Source organism: Leucoraja erinacea, chromosome 1 (assembly GCF_028641065.1).
Source record: "Leucoraja erinacea ecotype New England chromosome 1, Leri_hhj_1, whole genome shotgun sequence".
Taxonomy (NCBI): Eukaryota; Metazoa; Chordata; class Chondrichthyes; order Rajiformes; family Rajidae; genus Leucoraja; species Leucoraja erinaceus.
In genome coordinates, this window is record NC_073377.1 from 138,591,797 (window position 1) to 138,614,029 (window position 22,233).

The 22,233-nt window shown below is 50.8% G+C and overlaps 2 protein-coding genes across 2 annotated transcripts in view; one reads left to right on the forward strand and one right to left on the reverse strand.

Moving 5' to 3' along the window:
* Positions 1 to 6,762: 6,762 nt before the first annotated feature.
* On the reverse strand, positions 6,763 to 20,392 carry parm1 (prostate androgen-regulated mucin-like protein 1). The gene is made up of 4 exons (XM_055644203.1): positions 20,214 to 20,392; positions 9,631 to 10,629; positions 7,629 to 7,707; positions 6,763 to 7,118 (listed from the first exon to the last, which is right to left on the reverse strand). The coding sequence occupies exons 1-4, from the start codon at positions 20,323 to 20,325 to the stop codon at positions 7,034 to 7,036; spliced, it is 1,275 nt and encodes a 424-aa protein (XP_055500178.1). The 5' UTR covers positions 20,326 to 20,392; the 3' UTR covers positions 6,763 to 7,033.
* An 839-nt stretch (positions 20,393 to 21,231) lies between these two features.
* Positions 21,232 to 22,233, forward strand: part of LOC129702503 (probetacellulin-like) — a 49,300-nt gene continuing 48,298 nt past the window's right edge. The window contains exon 1 of the mRNA XM_055644241.1: positions 21,232 to 21,483. The gene's annotated coding sequence lies outside the window, so the exon portion shown is untranslated. The remainder of the gene's footprint in view (positions 21,484 to 22,233) is intronic.

A 22,233-nucleotide genomic window follows, 5' to 3' on the forward strand; every position in this document is an offset into this window, starting at 1 on the left:
CTTCTGTCCGTTTTTGGTTTTGTTCTTGTAAGGGATTGGTCTCTAAAATACGGCCCGCGGGACACGTTGGGCCCAGTGACCACCACCAGATTTTTCGAGCTCAGATTCGAGTCCGAGAACTGTTACCCGTTATGTCCCTCGAATTGTCGAGACATCACAAGCCCGCCGTGAAGAAGGGTGCAATCAAAGATTATACAACTCTGCTCTATCATCTTTGGGTGCAATGGTGGTTCGGCGGCGGCCGCAATCAAAGATACTAGAGGAGCTCCTCTCTATAATCTTTGGTCGGAATGGGACGGCTGCGCGTTATTACATGCTATCGTTCCACCCTCCCTCTCCCCCTTCTTCCTCTCCCCCCTTCTCCCTCTCCCCCCTTCTCCCTCTCTCACTCTCCCCTTCTCCCTCTCCCCCTTCTCCCTCTCCCCCTTCTCCCTCTCCCCCTCCCTCTCCCCCTCCCCCCCTTCTCCCTCTCCCCCCTTCTCCCTCTCCCCCTTCTCCCTCCTTCTCCCTCTCCCCCCTTCTCCCTCTCCTCACTTCTCCCTCTCCCCCTTCTCCCTCTCAAAAACCGCAGCACAGAAAGCCAAAAACTGGTCAAGAACAGAGTTTTAGTAATATAGATATGTGTGTATATATGTGTGTGCATACAAATATGTATGTATATGTATATACATATTTATGTGTGTGTATGTGTGTGTAGATATATATATATATATATGTGTGTGCGTATGTGTGTGTGTATATGTATATATGTGTGTGTGTATATATATATATATATATATGTGTGTGTGTGTATATATATATATATACTAGACCAAGTGCAGACCCGTTGGGTCTGTTTCCCCAACGGCGTTTGGGGGGGGGGGGGGGGTGAGAAGAGTGGAGGGAGGGGAGAGGAGGAGGAGGAAACGGGATAGATTTGGGAGGAAAAGGAGAGCGGGGTAGGGGGTATGAGAGATGGGGAGAGAAATGTGGGGAGGGGGGATGGGGAGGAGGGAGGGAGGGGGAGAGAGGGGCAACAGTGGAGGGGAAGGGGAGAGAAGTGGAAGAGTGGGGAGGGAGGAGGAGAGGGTAGGGGGAGTGATGGAAGAGGGACAGAGGGATAGGGGGAAGGGGGCGGGGGGAGAGAGGGATGGGGGGGGATAGAGAGGGAAGGGGTGGGGGAGAGAGGAAGGGTGGGAGAGGGAGAGTGGGAGAGGGAGAGGGGTGAGGAGAGGGAGAGGGGGAGGAGAGAAGAGGGAGAGAAGTGGAAGAGTGAGGAGGGAGGGAGCGGTAGAGGGGTAGCGGGAGTGGTGGAAGAGGGACGGGGGAGTGGTGTAAGAGGGACAGAGGGGTAGGGGAAGGGGTGGGGAGAGAGGGGAAGGGGGGGGAAGAGAGAGGGGTGGGGGAGGGAGTGGGGTGGGGTAAGTGGATAGAAGTGGAAGAGTTGGGAGGGAAGGGAAGGGTAGGGGGAGTGGTGGAAGAGGGACAGAGGGATAGGGGGAAGGGGTGGTGGTATAGAGGGAAGGGGGGTCGGGGGAGAGAGGGATGGGTGCAAGAGGGAGAGGGGTGAGGAGAGGGAAACATAGAAGTTAAGTGCAGGAGTAGGCCATTCGGCACTTCGAGCCTGCACCGCCATTCAATATGATCATGGCTGATCATCCAACTCAGTATCCTGTTCCTGCCTTCTCTCCATACCCCCTGATCCCTTTAGCCACAAGGGCCACATCAAACTCCCTCTTAAATATAGCCAATGAACTGGCCTCAACTACCTTCTGTGCCAGAGAATCCCAGAGATTCACCACTCTCTGTGTGAAAAATGTTTTTCTCATCTCTGTCCTAAAGGAATTTCCCCTTATCTTTAAACTGTGACCCCTTGTTCTGGACTTCCCCAACATCTGGAACAATCTTCCTGCATTTAGCCTGTCCAACCCCTTAAGAATTTTGTACGTTTCTATAAGATACCCCCTCAATCTTCTAAATTCTAGCATGTACAAGCCGAGTCTATCCAGTCTTTCTTCATATGAAAGTCCTGACATCCCAGGAATCAGTCCGGTGAACCTTCTCTGTACTCCCTCTATGGCAACAATGTCTTCGAGCATTGGGCATTGTGACATCACACGATGGAACATTTACCATGGGCTGGGCTCCTGCAAAGGCATATGTAAGTGAATCCATTCCGATTGGACATATGTGAACATTGGGCATTGTGACATCACACGATGGAACGTTCATCAGGGGCTGGGGCTGGTGCTGCTTCTATGGGTGAGAAGTCAGTTTATTTTTGAAATATTGGGGTGGGGGGGGGGAGGATTTGATTAAAAAAGCGTACTTAAACACGACGAAATGTAATGAGGAGCGGATACTTAGAAACAAAAGTGAAATCACTACCGAAATGGAAAAGATGTTGGCGATTCTGCGTCTGGTTTCGGAGTTGCAGTGAATCAAAGGAAGAAATGCAGCCGGCAGCCGTCCATGTAAATGGATCCATTCCGATTGGACATCTGCGAGCATTGGGCATTGTGACATCACACGATGGAAACGAATCAAAAGGCAGAAAGGCATCGGCCGGCAGCTGGTCAGATGGCACGAGAGTTTTATATATTAATTGATAGATAGAAATGTTTATGTGTGTGTGTATATATATATATATATGTATATATATATGTGTGTGTGTGTGTGTGTGTGTGTATGTATGTATGTGTATATATATATACATACACACACACAGATTGAAAAACAAAATATATACACACACACACAGATTGAAAGAAAAAGGTTGCTAAACAAATTAGAGGAAATCTGAAGAAAGAAACGAGAGAAATATGTCAAGTCAAGTCACTTTTATTTATATAGCACAGTGAAAGATTTTTCAAGCGACCACGTTTGGTCGCGCTAGACGCATGCAATCGCATGTTGGTGGGACAGACCCTTAACGTTCCTCTCACACACAGGCACACACATTCATATAAATATATATATGTTAAATTTAATTTTGTGCACAGTGTGTGTTAAAGCAATAGAAGGGAATCTGCACAATACAATGCAAGGGAAACTATGCAAAGGTGGCGGCTAGGGAGGAAAGATGGGAGGGAAATGGGGGAACAGGAGGAAAACATTGACAATAAAATGAACTAAAATATGTGATGTGATAGATGCGCTAAATCAAACACTGTTCCCTACAACACTGATGACGCCAGACGATAGAGCGGAGTGCACAGCGGGAGGCATAAACAAATGGCGGCCGTGACGTTGCATCACGTACTACACGTCAGCCTATTGGATTTCGGAGGAGTGGTCTATCTTGCTCCTCTAGGATCTTTGCTAAGAACTGCAGACGGTGGTTTATACCAAGGATAGACATATACAAAATGCTGGAGTAACACAGCGGGTCAGGCAGCATCTCTGGAGTAAAAAGGCCAGTGATGTTTCGGGTCGGGACCCTTCTTCATCTCCTCTCGGATTGTCGATTCCCTTTATCCTGTATCAGTACACTGTGGACGGCTTGATTATTATTGTGTATAAGTCTTTCTGCTGACTGGACAGTACTGAACAAAAAAGCTTTTTCCTGTGCATAAACTAGACTAAGCACTATTCCTTTTCTCCAGAGATACTGCCTGACCCGCTGTGTTACTCCTCCATTTTGTGTCTATCTTTAAGCATTGGACTAGTTGTCACCAGCCTGCAAACTATTTGCAACACAAATAAACTGCATTTATATAGTGACTTTAACCTGAATAACATCCCTAAGGCACTCCCTCCACTCCCATTTATCTCCCCTCTTTCCCCTCCCCGTCCTCTTCCACCCATATTAGTTTTGTTTTTTAGTTTAGAAATACCATATTGGATCAGGCCCTTCAGCCCACCGAGTCATGCTAACCATCAGTCACCCCCATCACACTAGTTTTTACCTTATCCCACTTTCTCATTCACCCCTTACACATTAGGGGCAGTTTGGAGAGGGCCAATTAACCTACAAACCCGCAGGTCTTTGGGATGCGAGAGGAAACCGGAGCACCCAGAGGAAACCCACGCGATCACAAGCAGAACGTGCAAACTCCACATAGACAGCAGCCAAGGATGAAACGCAAGTCTACCAGCTGCGCAACTGTGCCACCGTTTACATGTCACTCCTACTCTTCTCTCTCTATCTGACTCCCTTTTATCTCCTTTTCTTCACCTCCAGCCTTTGGCATTTAGTCCACCCATCTGCCAATTACCCCCTCACCTGTATCCACCTATCACTTGTCGGGCTTTGTGCCGCTCCCACCTCTATTTCCAGCTTTCTCCCCCCCTACTCCATCAGTCCGAAGAAGGATCCCGACCCGGAACGTCGCCTGTCCATTCCCCGCCACAGATGTTGTCCGAGTTCCTCCAGCACATTGTATTTTTTTCCCCAGGACAGTTCCCAGAAGTGATTGTCACTGAATATTTGACAATAATTCTGTGACTGGCTGGATAGAACTCGTGATCTCCAGGTGACTGACGTTTTTGCACCAATCACAAACTGTATTTATACACCTGTAGTGCACTTAGCCTGAACAACATGGCAATTTGCAGGAGTAATTACTGTATCAACCAATATTTGACAATAAAAATACCCAGAGTGCTGGAGTAACCCAGCGTGGGTCAGGTAGCATCTCTGGAGAACATGGACACAGAGTGCTGGAGTAACTCAGCGGGTCAGGCAGCATCTCTGGAGGACATGGAGAGGTGACATTTCGGGTCGGGACCCTCCTTCACATTGGGTCAAATCCTAGCAAGTGATAGATGGATACAGCTAAGGGGGTGGGGGTTGATTGGTAGATGGGTGGACAGAGATGAAAGCCTAACATTGCTGAGTTGTGGACACAGCCCAGACCATCACACAAACCAACCTCCCTTCCATTGACTCCATCTACACCTCACGTTGCCTCGGCAGCATAATCAAGGACCAGTCTCACCCCGATCACTCCCTCTTCTCCCCTCTCCCATCAGGCAAGAGGTGCAGAAGTGTGAAAACACACACCTCCAGATTCAGGGACAGTTTCTTCCCAGCTGTTGCAGGGGCAACTGAATCACCCTACCACCAGCGGTCGTGACCTCCCATCTACCTAATTTAATAATTTAATCAGACTTTACCTCGGACTAAACGTTATTCCCATTATCCTGTATCTGTACACTGTGGACGGCTTGATTGTAATCACGAGTAATCTTTCCGCTGACTGGATAGCACGCAACATAAAAGTTTTTCACTGTAGCTCAGTACACATAACAATAAACTAAAATAAGCTAATTTAAACTAAACTCACCAAGTTACTCTAGCATTTTCTGTCTTTTCTAATGTGTGGGAATGGTGTTAAGTGGCCATTCTTAGCGACTTCCATGGCCAGTGATAAGGGTGGATGAGGCCACCATATGTTCTGGAGGTTTGGACCCACCCAGAACTGCATCTTGGAGGTCCTTCACCTCCAGAACGACCTTGAACGTCACAAGGTTCTTCCAAGACAAACTTTTGGAAGTTGACACCAGACTCGATGTGCCCAGGCTTTGCATAAAACAAACGTCGACGGTTGCTTTTGGGAGCTGGACTCTAATCATCTTGGAATTTCGCACTCAAGCATGAAGATTAACATAGGGCTAAGAATTAAATCAAACTTTAATCAGACATAGATGATATATCTGGATACAACGAATAAATTAAATGCCAACATTGCTGGGGTTGAGATGGAAGGAAGATCGTTGGGATAGTGGGCCCAGCAAGAACTCACCCCAAACTCAGAGTATCTCATCCCCACACGCCCCCTTGTCCACAAGACAAGCCTAATGTGGGGACGGAGCCAAATGAAGTGGAGGGGTGGGAGAGAGGGGTGTGTGACTGAGAGTGGGGTGGGGCAGGGCGAGATGGGGGCGGGTGTGAGGGAAGTAGCAGGTGGGATTAAAGGAGAGATGGGGTGGGATTGAGGGGAGTGGGAGGTTGGAAGGAGATGGGGGTGAGGGGGTGGGAATGAGGGGTGTGAAGGTGGGGAGGAGGGGTGAGGGGATAGGAGTGAGGGGTGTGAGTGAGGGATGTGAGTGATGGGTGTGGGGGGGGAGTGAAGGAGTGGGAGTGAGGGAGGTGGTAGTGAGGAGGGTCGGAGTGCAGTTTGGGGATGGGTGTGGGAGTGGTGAATTGGGTTGGGATGGTTGGGTCGGGTTGTTTGATGGTCGGGTCGGTTGGGATGGTGTGGGGTCGGGATGGTTGGGGGTTGGGGTCGGGATGGTTGGGTCGGGTCGGGATGGTTGGGTCGGGTTGGGATGGGTGGGTCGGTTCGGGTTGGGATGGTTGGGTCGGGTCGGGTTGGAATGGTTGGGTTGGGTTGGGATGGTTGGGTTGGGTGGGTTGGGATGGTTGGGTTGGGTTGGGATGGTTGGGTCGGGTCGGGTTGGGTTGGGTTGGGATGGTTGGGTCGGGTTGGGTTGGGATGGTTGGGTCGGGTTGGGTCGGGATGGTTGGGTCGGGTTGGGTTGGGTTGGGTTGGGATGGTTGGGTCGGGTGGGGTTGGGTTGGGTCGGGTTGGGGTTGGGGTTGGGTTGGGTCGGGATGGTTGGGTCGGGGGATGGTTGGGTCGGGATGGTTGGGTCGGGATGGTTGGGTCGGGATGGTTGGGTCGGGTTGGTTGGGTTGAGTCAGGTTGGGTTGTGATGGGTTGGGTTGGGTCGGGTTGGGTTGTGTCGGGTTGGGATGGTTGGGTTGTGTCAGGTTGAGTTGGGTTGAGTCGGGTCGGGTTGGGTTTGGGATGGGATGGGGTGGGTTGGGATGGTTGGGTTGGGTTGGGTTGGGTTGAGTTGGGTTGGGTTGGGTGGGGTTGGGTTGGGTTGGGTTGGGTTGGGTTGAGTTGGGGGGGAGTGTGTCGGGTTGGTGTTGGCGATGCTGGAGTGATACTGGCTGAAGCAGCAGTTTGAAAGCAGAGTGACCAAGGTGGGGAAGCTGACAGCTCCGAGGTTTGGCCATGTTGTGGGCGATCAGTCAGTAGCTGATTGAAGGTGGGCAGGTCCTCCAGCCGGGGTGGTCAGTCTGTGCCTCTCGTCCACTCTATTAGTTGTCATCGTACAGTGGGTTGTTGTAATTCTCCCAGGACCCGTTCTCCTGGTCATCCAGTAACCGGCCATATGATGAGCGTCTGCACAAAACCAGGAAGAAGTTTTAGAGCTGGATGTTCGAGAGTTGCAAATTATTTAACAACTATTTGAGATACATGTGGCCAAATACGGAATTTAGTTTAGTTTACAGATACAGCATGGAAACAGGCTCTTCGGCCCACTGAGTCCACACTAGTGCTGGGTTCGATCCTGACCATGGGTGCTGCCTGTATGGAGTTTGCATGTTCTCCCTGTGACTGCGTGGGTTTTTTCCGGGTGCTCCGGTTTCCAAAGACGTGCAGGTTTGTAGGCTAATTGGCTTCTATAAATTGTAAATTGTCCCTAGTGTGCTTGGTGTTAGTGCTAGTGTACGGGGTGATCGCTGGTCGGCGTGGACTGGGTGGGCCAAAGTACCTGTTTCTACACTGTGTCTCTAAACTGTAAAGGTCATAATGAAGGGACAGGAATGTTCGGAATAAGGAAATTGCGAACTGCCTCTATCACAACCTCGATAATTTTAAGAGGTTTCAAAGTAAGGATGTGGTTCTTACCTCTTCTTAAAGTAGGCAGCTGCTCCAATCAGCAGCAAGACTGCCACAATGACCGCTACAGTGATGCCCACCACACTTCCTGGAGATGGAAACCAAAACAAGACCATGAGGCACACAGACATAAATATGCTCAAATCATTTAATATTCCCTTGTAACAGACTGCAGACTTTTACTTCAGTTTAGAGATATAGCGTGGAATCAGGCCCTTTGGCTCACCGAGTCCACGCCGACCTGTTCACTGTGTTTGTAGAAGTTCTCCTCCTCTCTCCGAAGTGAAGAAGGGTCTCGACCCGAAATGTCACCTATTCCTTTTCTCCATAGATGCTGCCTCCACCTATTTTTCCAGCGTCTGCAGTTCTTTCTTAAATCTGTTCACTGTAGTTCTATGTTATCCCACTCCCTACACACTAGGGTAAATTTACAGAGGGCCGATTAACCTACAAACCTGTATGTCTCTGGGACGTGTGGTGGTGCAGCGATAGAGTTGCTGCCTCACTGCGCCAGAGAACCTGGATCAACCCCGACTACAGGTGCTGCCTGTGCGGAGTTTGTACGTTCTCCCTGTGACCGCAAGGGTTTTCACCGGGTGCTCTGGTTTCCCCCCACACTCCAAAGACGTACTGGTTTGTAAGTTAATTGGCTTCTGTAAAAATTGTAAATTGTCCCTGGTGTGGGTAGGATAGTGCTAGTGTACGGGGTTATCGCTCGTTGGCGTGGACTGGGTGTGCTGAAGGGCCTGCTTCCACACTGTATCTCTAAAGTCTAAAAAAAACCACGCGATCACAGGGAGAACGTGCAAACACCACACATTCAGCACCCGAGGTCAGTATTGAACCAGGGTCTCTGGCGCTCTATGGTTGCAGTCCTAACAGCTGTACTACTGTGTTTAGATGAAATGTGTAGTGTGAACCTACATAACTGTGTGGTAGAAAATCGTGGCACTCAATATCAAAATGAAGGTGTACAGGTAAACTTTAAATCCATCAAACCTCCACAGGTGTACGGCAGAGAGCACACTGACTGGTTGCATCATGGACTGGTTCGGCAACTCGAACGGCCAGGAACTAAGATTACCACCCCCACATCAGTCTGAAGAAGGGTCTCGACCTGAAACGTCGCCTATTCCTTCGCTCCATAGATGCTGCCTCACCCGCTGAGTTTCTCCAGCATTTTTGTCTCCCCACCAACGAAGGGATTTACAGGACTCACTGCCTTAAAAAGGCAGCCAGTATCATCACAGACCCACACCACCCTGGCCCACGTATACTGAGATATAAGGAAAGACTTTGTTTAGTCCTCTGACCACATTCAGTGAATACCATTAAAAAAGACACAGAGTGCCGGAGTAACTCAGCGGGTCAGGGTCTGTGGAGAACATGGACACAGAGTCTAGAGTAACTGGAGCATCTCTGGAGAACTTAGATAGGTGATGCTTCGGGTTGGGCCCCTTCTGCAGATCAGCATCAATGGCGTGATGTTTCAGGTCCGAAGAAGGGTCCTGAGCCAAAAGTCAATCCAGTATTGCTGCCTGACCCGCTTAGTTCCTCCAGCGTGTTATGCTTTGCTCAGAATGTAGCATATAGTGTCACAGACATAGAGGAAGGGCTATAAAAAAAGTGCAAGGGGCGCAAGGAGGTGGGTTGGGAGATCATGTATCAATTTTGCAGAAGATAGACACAGAAAGCTGGAGTAACACAGCGGAACAGGCAGCATCTCTGGTGAGAAGGAATGGGTGATGTTTCAGGTCGAGACCCTTCGTCAGACATTTTAGCAGAACCCCTTTCACCCAGACGGTGGAAGATACAGAGTGCAGAATATAATTCTCAGCATTGTAGCGCATAGTTCCATAAACACCTGCCTCAACTAACCCCTCCGGCAGCTCGTTCCACCCACCACCACCCTCTGTGTGAAAAGGTTGCCCCTCAGGTTCCTATTTAATCTCTGCCCTCCCGCCTTACAATCTGATCAAGAGATGGTGAAGATGGCCCCGTGCTCACCCACCTGTGCTCAGGCTTCCTGCTGCTTGCTGTGTCCTGGGCCTGTTGTTTGAGAGAGGGCTGGTCTCTGTGGTCAGGCCTGGGACGGCAGAGCTGGGCGGGCGTGGGGCGGTGGAAGGAGAGGCAGAGGTGGCCACGGCGTCAGATGTTGCCGTTCCACCGGCGGTGCCCGCGGTCTCTGGCACAAATGTGCTGCCCTCCGTCTCGGTCACGTGTGTGGCGTTGTTTGCCTGACTTGGAGCAGTGGGCGATTGCTGTTCGCTCGTGCCTGTTGATTGCGCTGTGGTTGCCGTCGTTGGTGAAGTGCCGGCATCGCTGGCAGACGGGGTCAAGGCTGGCGTTGACTGCCATGTACTAAGCTCACTTGTTGAGTTCAGGGATGGAGTGGAATTATTGGCCGTAGGTGAATACGACTCAGTAGTATAGGCATTGGTTGGCTGTGATACATCGGTGGGCACTGGCGTTAATTCAGACGTACCATTATCGGTTGACTCGGTTGAAACTGCGGTGCTGTCCGATGGCGAGTCAGTGCTGCTGTCATTGGCGGCCTGCGTTGAAGCGGTGGTCTGATCTACAGTCGTGCTGCTGGTTCCCTCTGTGGTGTTGGCCTGCGCTGTTGAAGATGTACTCGTGCTGGGGACAGAACCAGAACTCATCCCCGCCTCGTTGATACTATTCCACCCAGCTTCAGTGGAGGAGGCCCAGGATGTGGTTTGTGGAGTTGATCCTGGGAGGATGTCTGTGGTGCCTTCAGTCGCTGTCACTGGGGACCAACTGACGTTAGTCATGATCGTCACACCCGTAGATGTCCCCGAGAGAGGAGAGGTGAAGGTGGGGCCCACGGAGGCCGGCGAGGGTTCAGTTCCCACCTCGGAGAGCATTTCTGGCATGGGTGCTGACGAACTCCGATTCAAGAATGGATTGCTTTCCGATGCATTTTGCTGTCCAGTTGGGGTCAGCAATGTCTCTGTTCTATTAGTGTTAGCTGAAACAATGCATAACTCTGCAACATAAACAAAGCAAAACAATTAATCTAGGAAAGCTCTGTAAATTTATTTACATATAAATATATGGATGTCTGGACCAGTGCTAAATCGGAGAGAGGCAGATCATTAGGCATCTTCAAAAGACTTGCTGATTTGTAGGTTAATTGGCTTCTGTAAATTGTCCCTAGTGTGCAGGATAGAACTAGTGTATGGGTGATCATTGGTTGGCATGGACTCGGTGGGCCGAAGGGCCTGTTTCCTTGCTGTATCTCTAAACTAAACCAGGGAAGTAATTAATCTAGATTGGGAGTTACAGGGTAAATCCACGCCTGCAATGTTGAGAAACATAAAGTGCTGGAGTAACTCAGCAAGCCAGGCAGCATCTCGAGAGGGATCAGTCTGAAGATGGATCTCGGCCTGAAATGTAGCCCATTCATTCTCTCCAGTGATGCTGCCTGCCCCGCTGAGTTACTCCAGCATTAGGTGTCCACCATGGATAGGTGACGTAGATTAAGAATTCCATGATAATTTAGTTTAGAAATACAGCATGGAAACAGGCCCTTCGGCTCACTGAGTCAGCGCCAACCAGCAATCACCCCGTACACTTAGCACTATCCTACACACTAGGGACAATTTACGGAAGCCAATTAAGCTACAAACCTGTACGTCTTTGGAATACGGGGGGAAACCGGAACACCCGGAGAAAACCCACGAGGTCACAGGGAGAACAGCCAAACTCCATACAGACAGCACCTGTAGTCAGATTGAACCCGGGTCTCTGGCGCTGTGAGGTAGCAATTCTACCTCTGCACCACCGTGCAGCCCTTGAATCATTTAGTTTAGCCACTATGCTGCCTTTAATTGTCACAGGGAACGGAACAACTAAATTCTCACTCACTTCAGCTTTACAGGGCCTTTTATGCCATAACACTACAAATAAATATTCAGTAACGATTAATACAGTAGACTAATAATAAACACAAGGTAACCAGCCCATAATAGTGCAGAACTGAGTAAAACACAAAGTGCTGAAGGAAATCAGTGGGTCAGGCAGCATCTGTGGAGGGAAATGGTCAGGCAACGTTTCTGGCCAGGACCCTTCTTCAGAGCCGAGGGTGTTTTGCTTAGTTTAGTTTAGTTTAATTTAGCTTATTTTAGGTTAGTTTCATGTCACCTGGACCAAAACACAGAGAGGCGTTTTATTTTGTAAGACTTGAGAAATTTTGAGAGTGGCAGAGAATATTTAGGTCAGTCTGAAGAAGGGTCCCGGCCCGAAACGTCACCAATCCATTCCGTCCACGAATGCTGCCTGACCTGCTGAGTTCCTCCAGCACTTTATGTTTTGAACAGCTTATTTGAGGGCTTTCAAAGATGATAGGTTTTTAATCTGTGCTGGAAGCGTGGATTAAGGGGCTGTCCCACTGCGGCGACCTAATGTGCGAGTTTAGAAGAGTTTGCGCTCAACTCAAACTCACAGCATGGGCGACACGTGGTCCTAGGAGGTCACTGGAACTCTCCTTCAGGCTCGAGGGAAGTTCCCGCGTTCTCGGCCTCAGTTTGGTTGAGGAAAATTTTTCAGCATGTTGAAACATTTTTCGCGAGTAAAATTTGGTCGGCATGGTTCTTTTGAACTTGTAGTGCAGTGGAGTGGGGTCGCTATGTAGTTACAGGCAGTCGAGGGCAGCCGTAGGCAATCTCCTTCGCTGACCGGGCACTTTAATTGGCTCATTGGAGTTTTCAGAATCAAGGAAAACCGACCGGTAGGTGTCTCCACACCTTCTCCCCCCCGTGCTCTCTAAAGGACTTCCTGTACACTGTGCCAGCCGTCTTTTACCTTCCTGTTCTTCACGGGTGTGAATTTCAGACAGCGCTCCCTCACTTTCCTTGACTCCCGCCTTTGCGATGTATTTGTGTGTGTGTGCGTGTGTGTGCGGTCGGTCGATCCGGCTCGCGGTTTCATCGCTGACGGTCGATCCAGCTCGAGGTTTTTCAGGCGAGTGTCCTCGAGCTTGAAGGTCGAAGACAGTCGCTGAAAGGTCGCGTTAGTGAGACAGGCAGGGGGTGGGAAGTTAGATCAGCCTGGATCAGATTGAACGGCATAGCAGACTGGAGGGGCCAAGGAGCCTGGCTCTGTTCCTTTCTCGTGGTCATGGAGACTATTGTCGTTTATTGTCACATGTAACGAGGTACAGTGAAAAGCTTCTTTGTAGATTAATTGGCCTCTGTAAATTGTCCCAGGGTGTAGGGACTGGGGCAACATTGAACCACTGTGAAAGAAGACACAAAGTGCTGGAGTAACTTGGCGGGTCAGGCAGCATACCGACTATCAAGCCGTCCACAGGCTACAGATACAGGATAAAGGGAATAAGGTTTAGTGCAAGATAAAGTCCAGTGAAGTCTGATTAAAGATAGTCCGAGGGTCTCCAATGAGGTAGATGGGAGGTCAGGACTGCTCTGTAGCTGGTGAGAGGACGGTTCAGAGTGGTGATGTGATCAGGCAGGGATTGCTAGGGCAACTAGCGGGAAGCAATGAGTAGCAGTACACGTTGTGTACAGACTGGATACAGGAGTGGTACACAGATGTACACAATAGGTAGCAATAACATGCTTGGGGGGGGGGGGGGGGGGATGTAGAATGGGGAGATTTACAGATGGAGCAAACGTGGGGAACAAGGGAAGCTGAAACTTTTTGAATTGAATTGAATTTAGACACACAGCATGGAAACAGGCCCTTCGGCCCACCGGGTTCACACCGACCATCGATCACTCATTCACACTAGCTGTCTTTAGTTTCCTGTCGCATGCACTGAGGTGCTGTGAAAGCTTTTTTTTCTGCGCTACTTCTGCGTTATCCCGCTTTCTCATCCACTCCCTACGCTCCAGGGAGAATTTATGGAGGACCAGTTATTCTACACACCCTCACGTCTTTGAGATGTGGGAGGAAACCAGGGCACTCGGAGGAAACCCACGAAGTCACCGGGCCATAGTGTAAACTCCGCACACAGGCAGCGCCCGAGATCAGGATCGAACCCAGGTCCCAAGCGCTAGGAGGCAGCGGCTCCACCCGCTGCGCCACTGTGAGGAGGGTTTATTTTACGGGGAGGGACTTGTCGGCTAGGTGAGTGGGCAAAATGGAGCACAGACTTTGCATAAATTCTGCAGTAAATAGAGCATTTTCAAGACAAGAGAGTTATTTTGAGAAATAGCAAACAGCTTTAGGAGTTATGGAAGAGGGGTAGCAGCTGGGTAATCTAATTCACAAGATAAACAGGTGTGGAAAAAACAACTGCTTATGTCTCCTTCCTGCTGTAATCAGACAGACTCACTGTCCTTAGCTCTGTTGCTGCACGATAACGGTGAGAGGCCACTTCAGAGAGTCGCTTTGGAAACTGACAAGGCAAATTGTAAAAGGCTTTCAACAGTCATATTGATAAGATCCTGTGGCACAGTGGCGCAGCGGTAGAGTTGCTGCCTTACAGCGCCAGAGTCCTGGGTTCGTTCCTGACCGGGTGCTGTCTGTACGGACGCTCTCCCTGTGACCACGTGGGTTTCCGCCCACACTCCAAAGACGTATAAGTTTGTAGGTTAATTGGCTTTGGTAAAAATTGTTCCTCGTGTGTAGGATGGTGCCGGTGTGCAGTGTGATCGCTGGTCAGCATGGACTCAATGGGCCGAAGGGCCTGTTTCCGCACTGTATCTGTGAAGCCATAGGAGCAGAAATAGGCCATTCGGCCCATCAGGTCTACTCCGCCATTCAATCATCGCTGATTTATCTTTCCCTCTCAACCCCATTCTCCTGCCTTCTCCCCATAGCCCCTGACACTCTTACCAATCTAGAATCTGTCCATCTCTGCTTTAAAAGTACTCAATGACTTGGCCTCCACAGCCGTCTGCAGCAATGAATTCCACAGATACACCACCCTTTCTAAAGGTCGGTCCTTTTATTCTGAGGCTGTGCCCTCTGGTCCTAGACTCTCCCACTAGCAGAAACATCCTCTCCACATCCACTCTATTAATGGCTTTCACCATTCGGTAAGAGTCAAGCGTGTTTAGTTTAATTTTAACATACAGCATTAAAACATGAGGATGGTGGGTATCTGGTACACACTGCCAGGGGCGGTGATTGTGGCAGATATGAGAGAGGCATTTAAAATACATTGGATGGGCCTGTGGATATGGATTACCAAGGTCATGATCAAAGCTGAGGTCAGGATCGAACCTGGTTCTCTGGCACTGTAAGGCAGAGGCTTTGCCAGCCGCCCTTATTGGTTCTAAAATGAAGCTGTGCAGACTATAGTGACCCAACGTTCACCCCCTCACTGTGTTGGAGAAGGAGCATCGCAGCGACATTCCTTTGTGCCTCTCCAGAATCTAAAACATTCGCAAGATTGCTGCCTCCACTTCCCTCCGCACCCATACATCCAACACAGGAGAGTACAGTGCAGAAACAGGATATTTAGACCGCCATGTCCGTGCCGAACATGAAGCTAAATTAAACTAATCTTCTCTGCCTGCACGTGATCTGTCTAATAATTCCCTCGTGGCAGTTCGTTCGTCCGCTCGTGTGTCACACGACGCATAACTCGCTGTTGGCTTCCGTCGGCGTCCAACATGTTGGCAGAATTGTCGCCCGACGAGTGACAGAGTGCATCGCGTCATCGCTTCCAGGGATCGCCACGAGGAGGCCTCTCTCATGATCCCCCCTCGTGGCAGTCGTTGCATTTGATTCCCCTTGGGATATTCATGCAGTGTTTGTAATTACTGATGCAAGTATATAAAATGCCCAGTGGTGGAGAAGGCTTGAAGGCCAACTCATAGAGCACCACGAGGGGGGATCAGAGGGTATGGAGAGAAGGCAGGTACGGGATACTGAGTTGGATGATCAGCCATGATCGTATTGAATGGCGGTGCAGGCTCGAAGGGCCGAATGGCCTACTCCTGCACCTAATTTCTATGTTTCTATGTTGATAGGGAAGACAGGCAGAAAATATCAAAGACTCAAGGGTATAGGTTTAAGGTGAGAAGTTTAAAAGAGATGTGCAGGTGAGGTTTTTGTTTTAACAGAGGATGGTTGGTGTCTGGAACATGCTGCTGGGGGTGGAGGTGGAGGCAGATGCGATAGTGGTGTTTAGGAGTCTTTGGAAAGGCACATGGATATGCAGGGAATGGAGGGAAATGGATTATATGCAGGTAGATAACGGTTGGTCTCCGTATCATGTTCGACATGGACATTGTGGGCCGAAGGGCCTGTTCCTGTGCTGTACTATTGTGTGCTCTATGAGTTGGCCTTCAAGCCTTCTCCACCACTGAGCATGATCAGGGTTGATCTACCTCAGTGACATTTTCCAGAACTACCCCCACTCCTGGATCCCAAACATATCGTCGGTGAGGCCACATTTGTAGTATTGTTTTCAGTTTTGGTCACTCTGCTATTAGAAGGATATTGTTAAAGTTCTTCTTCTTATCGAGTCCACACACATGATTCGAAGTTGTTCAGCCAGAGGTGAACACACTTCTCAGCATCTGCATACAATGGTGTGTGTCTTGTGCTTCATGTGTGCTTGGTGGTGGAAAGATTGGTGGAAACAGGGCCGTGACGTAAACGCTCTTTCCTCGACCCCACAGTTAAAGTTGGAAAGGGTGCAGAGAAGATGTATGAGGAAGTTGCCAGGACTTGAGGGCCTGAGCTATCGGAAGAAATCATGGACCCATCTGTGACACGGACCCATCTCAGGCATATTGCTTTCTCCGGCCCTACAGCTGAAAATCTACACTGCACCCGCACGTTTGTAGGATGTGAGAGGCACGGTGGTGCAGCAGTCGAATTGCCGCATCATAGCACCAGAGACCCGGGTTCGATCCTGACTACGGGTGCTGTCTATACGGAGTTTGTACGTGTGGGTTTTCTCCATGTGCTCTGGTTTCCTCCCACACCCCAAAGACGTGCAGGTTTGTTGGTTAATTGGCTTTGGTAAAATTGTGAATTATCCCTACTGTGTAGTGTAGGAAAGCGCTAGTGTACGGGGTGATCACTGGTCCCAACGGACTCGGTGGGCCGAAAGGGCCTGTTTCCGCGCTGTATCTCTACAGTCCAGATCACTATGTTCTCGGTTTCATTGAAGGATTGGAATTTCCATCCCTCCTGGAACTCTCTGCCACAGAGGGTAGTTGAGGCCAGTTCATTGGCTATATTTAAGAGGGAGTTAGATGTGGCCCTTGTGGCTAAGGGGATTAGGGGGTATGGAGAGAAGGCAGGTATGGGATACTGAGTTGGATGATCAGCCATGATCATATTGAATGGCGGTGCAGGCTCGAAGGGCCGAATGGCCTACTCCTGCACCTAATTTCTATGTTTCTATGTTTCCTTACACTGGCTGTTGTAAGGGGACAGAGACGTGAGGGTCATACACTGGTCTCAGGGGTCACTGGTGTAACGCCCATAGTGAACGGACTGATGGAAATCCAAGTCCAATTCAGGTCCATCAACAGTTTAGTTCAAAGGTAGATAAAAATGCTGGAGAAACTCAGCTGGTGAGGCAGCATCTATGAATCTACGTTTCGGGTCGATACCCTTCTTCAGACATCAGTCTGAAGAAGCTCGACCTAAAGCGTCACATATTCCTTCGCTCCATAGATGCTGCCTCACCCGCTGAGTTTCCCCAGCATTTTTGTCTACCTTCGGTTTTTCCAGCATCTGCAGTTTTTTCTTAAATAGTTTAGTTCAGTTATGTTTCTTGTCAAGTGTACCGAGGTACAGCAAAAAGCTTGTTTGTTGCTATCCAGTCAGCGGAAACATGGTTACAATCAAGCCGTCCACAGTGTACAGATGCAGGATTAAGAGAATAATGTTTAGTGCAAGACAAAGTCCAATAAAGTCCGATTAAATAGATCACTCCCAGCCTCACACGCACTGTACATGTGGCCAGAACACTCACCCACACCACACACCACACTCACACCCACCCACACCCACCTGCACCATACTCACACCCACCCACACCCACCTGCACCATACTCACACTCACACACACCGCACACACCCACACCACCCTCACACTACACCCACACTCACACCCACCCACACCACTCACACCCACCCACACCCACCTGCACCATACTCACACTCACACACCGCACACATCCACACCTGCACCACACACACGCACACCACACTCACACACCGGCCCACACCACACCCACACCACACTAACACTCACACCCACCCCACACCACACTCACCTGCACTAACACTCACACCACCCACACCACACCACTACCACACTCACACCCACCCACACCACACACTCACACCCACCCACCCCCACACCACACCCACACCACTCACACTCACACCCATTAACTCACCATTCACCCACACACACTACACACCTACCACTCACTGCACACTCACCCACCATTCACTCACCACACAACCAACACTCACCCACACTCACACCTACAACACACACCCACACACTACACAACTCACCACACTACACTCATCCACACCACACATCCACCACTCACCCACACACTTACCACACTACACTCACCCACACACTTACCACACTACACTCACCCACACTTACACCTACCACACTCACGCCTACTACACTCACCCACACACCTACCACTCACCCACACACCTACCACTCACCCACACACTCACCCACACACACTCACCCACTCACTCATGCACTCACACCTACCACACACACCACACACCTACCACACTCACTATACACCCTCAACACACACTGCACATTCACTCACACTCACACGCAATGCACACTCACTACACTACACTCACCCACACCTACCACATACACCCTCACTGCACACTTACTGCACATAAAACAGTCCAGTACAGAAACAGGCCCTTCGGCCCACAATGTCTGTGCCAAACATGATGCCAAGTTAAACTGATCTCCTCTGCCTGCACCTGATCCACATCCCTCCGTTCCCTGCTGAGCCATGTGCCTATTTAAAACTCTCTTAAACGCCACTATTGTATCTGCCTCCACCACCACCCCTGATGGCACGTTCCAGACCCCCACCAAAAATCTACCCCACATATCTCCTTTAAACTGTTCCCCTCTCACCTTAAAGCTATGCCCTCTAGTGCTTACCATTTCCACCCTGGGGAAAAAAAGGTTCTGACGGTGGACCCTCTCATCATTTTACATACTTCTATCAAATCTCCCTGCAGCCTCCGATCCTCCGGAGAAAACAATCCAAGTTTACACTCTCACTCACGACACTCATCCACTCTCGATCACTCCCCCCACCCCCACACTCACTCTTGCCCCACACTCCCATACACCCTTCCATACACGCCACACACTCACTGACACCACATGCTCACCCTCCCACACACTGCACATCATGCACACTAGCCCACACTCACACTCAGTCACCACACACTCACCCTCTCACACACTCTGCACCACCCACACTAACCCTCACTCACTCACAGTCACCACACACTCACCCTCTCACACACTGCACACCGCCCACTAGCTCTCACTCACACTCACGACACACTCACCCTCTCACACACTCACTGACACACTCACCCTCTCACACACTGCACACCACCCACTAGCTCTCACTCACACCCATGACACACTCACCCTCACTCACTGACACACTCTCACACTCACTGACACACTCACCCTCTCACACTCACTGACACACTCACCCTCTCACACACTCACTGACACCACACACTCACCGTCCCACACTAATCCTCACACACTGATACTACACTCTCATGCAGATCACTCCCCACATACTATAATCCAGCCACACTCACAATCCCCAAGCACGCGCCCATCTCCCTCCCCTCTCCCTCCCTCCCTCCCATCTCCCACTCCTCTCCCTCATAACTTGTTGTGGCAAAATCCTGCCAAATATGTTGCCAGGGCTAGAGGGTGTGAGCGAGAGGGAGAGGTTGAGTAGGCTGGGTCTCTATTCCATGGAGCGCAGGAGGATGAGGGGTGATCTTATGGAGGTGTACACAATCATGAGAGGAATAGATCGGGTAGATGTACAGAGTCTCTTGCCCAAAGTAGGGGAATTGAGGACCAGAGGACATTGGTTTAAGGTGAAGGGGTAAAAGATTTAATAGGAATCTGAGGGGTAACTTTTCACACAAAGGGCGGTGGGTGTATGGAACGAGTTGCCAGAGGAGGTAGTTGAGGCTGGGACTATCCCAACAGTGGGACACTAAAATGCTGGAGAAACTCAGCGGGTGCAGCAGCATCTATGGAGCAAAGGCGATATCTCCTTCACTCCATAGATGCTGCTGCATCTGCTGAGTTTCTCCAGCATTTTTGTGTACCTTCGATTTTCCAGCATCTGCAGTTCCTTCTCAAACACTATCCCAACAGTGGGACAGGTACATGGATAGGACAGGTTTGGAGGGATATGGACCAGGTGGGACTAGAGTAGATGGGACATGTTGGCCGGTATGGGCATGTTGGGCCGAAGGGCCTGTTTCCATGCTGTATCACTCTATGACTCTCCCATCCTTCTCTACCTCCCTCTCCCCCCCCCCCCCCCCCCCCCCTACCCCCCCCTACCCAAAGCCCCCTCTCACCTGCCACCAGCAGCAGAGCCGCCAGCGCCCTGATGCCGGGCATTGCGGCAGCCCGGGTCCGGGGAGCGAGGAGCACACAGCGGGAACCGGAGGCCGGCGGGCCGGGCAGCATCTGCGGAGACGGGACACGGGACCCTTCCTCGCTGCTGTCTGCGCCCCCGGGGAGCGGCCGCTGCTAGAGGGGGAGAGGAGAGAGGAGGAGGGAGAGAGAGAGAGAGAGAGAGAGGAGGGAGGAGAGAGAGATATAGAGAGAGAGAGAGGAAGGAGAGAGAGAAAACGAAACCCAAGACTGAAGCCGCGGTTTCACGAAACGAAAGTGGAGCCGGAGCGCTGCGGATCCTCCCCGCCCCGGGGCAGATAGAGGAAGCAAATCTCGGGGAGGAGAGAGAGAGAGAGAGAGAGAGAGAGCGGTAGATGCCGAGACCCAGGGGAGGGGGGGGGGGAGAGGGGGCCGGGGGTGGGGATGTAATCCCTGCGGAGAGAGAGGTGGTGGACCCTGAGTGGAAAGGGAGAGGCTGTCTCCATCTCACCCCCTCCCACATCACCCCCCCCCAAACCCCTCCTAAATCCCCCTCCCCACTCCACTCCCACCTCCATCACCCTTTCCTGCATCAACCACCCCCACCCGCATCAACCAACCCCCTCTCACTCATCCCCACCCCAACCTACATCCCAATCCCTATCCCCATCCCTATCTCACCCCCCATCCACATCACCCCCACCCCTCCTTCATCACCCCACCCCCCCCTCTCTCACACCCCCCCTACTCAACCACAGCACCCCCACCTACATCAACCCCACCCCCCCTACATCATCCCCACCTACATCACCCCCACCTACATACATACATCAACCCCTACATCACCCCCACATCACCCTACATCAACCCCCCCCCAACCCCGACATCACCCCCACCTACATCAACCCCACCCCAACCCCGACATCACCCCCACCTACATCAACCCCACCCCAACCACCACATCACCCCACCCTCTCCCCAGTCTCTGGGAGGACCCAACAGGTTGAGCAGCATCTGGGAAAGGACTCGTGCACGTTTCGGGTCAGGATTAAACCATCGACCGAAGCTACTCCTCGGCAGAACCAGCCCAGCGACCATCAGCCCAGACAACACCGCACAACACTAACGTCAGCCTCAGCAACTGTGGGCTTCCTCAGGGTGCTGCCTATGTGGAGTTTGCACGTTTTTCCTACGACCGCGTGGGTTTTCTCTGGGTGCTCCGGCTTCCTCCCACATCCAGAAGACGTGCAGGTTTGTTGGTTAATTATGTACTTAGTTCCTCCCACACTGTTTTGGGCAGCAAGCTTTGGCCATTCTGTTCGGTCATGTGCGACGTCTTCCACCCTCAATAGGCTTGCGTCCCGGGCTTCCAAATCCTTATGAAATGTTCACCTCCATGTGAATTTTGGTCGGCCTCTTTTCCTTCTTCCGTCAGGTTGCCATGTCATTGCTATGTTAGGTGCACGTTCCGGTGATATTCTGAATACATGTCCTGCAAATTTCATCCTGTATACCTCCATGCCCTGGCTGAGAGACTTTGTTGCAGTTTCCCGGTAGATCTCCTCGTTTGTGATGTGGTCTCTGTAGCTAGTCTTCAGGATCCTCCTCAAGCAGCGTTGGAATGCATCCAATTTATTTTTCATCACCACATTGATTTTCCATGTCTCACTGGCACAGATGGCTGTAGGGAGGACTGCGGACTGGAAGAGTTTGGCTTTTAGCATCTTGGATATCCCACCACCAGACCATGTTGGCTGCATTCCTCCGAAGACTGATGCAGCTTTTCCAATTCGGGAGTTGATGTCAACTTCTCCATCTCCATCTACTGTGATCATGCTGCCAAGATAGGTAAATCTTGTGCCGTTTTCCACAGGTTCCCCATTGATTATCAGTTGGTCTATTGGCTGTTGGTCTCCAGTCTGCATGGTCTTATGGGCCTGTCCGACTTAGGCGATTTTGCAGCGGACTGCCGGTGGCTGTCAAGTTGCCGGCAGTCGCCTG

Excerpts from the sequence above, each read along its gene's own strand:
- parm1 (XM_055644203.1), bottom strand. The coding sequence starts at position 20,325 with ATGCTGCCCGGCCCGCCGGCCTCCGGTTCCCGCTGTGTGCTCCTCGCT. Across the intron at positions 10,630-20,213 it reads GGCTCTGCTGCTGGTGGCAG|AGTTATGCATTGTTTCAGCT; the intron begins GTGAGAGGGGGC and ends TTTATGTTGCAG. Across the intron at positions 7,119-7,628 it reads GCTGCCTACTTTAAGAAGAG|ACGCTCATCATATGGCCGGT; the intron begins GTAAGAACCACA and ends GGTTTTGTGCAG.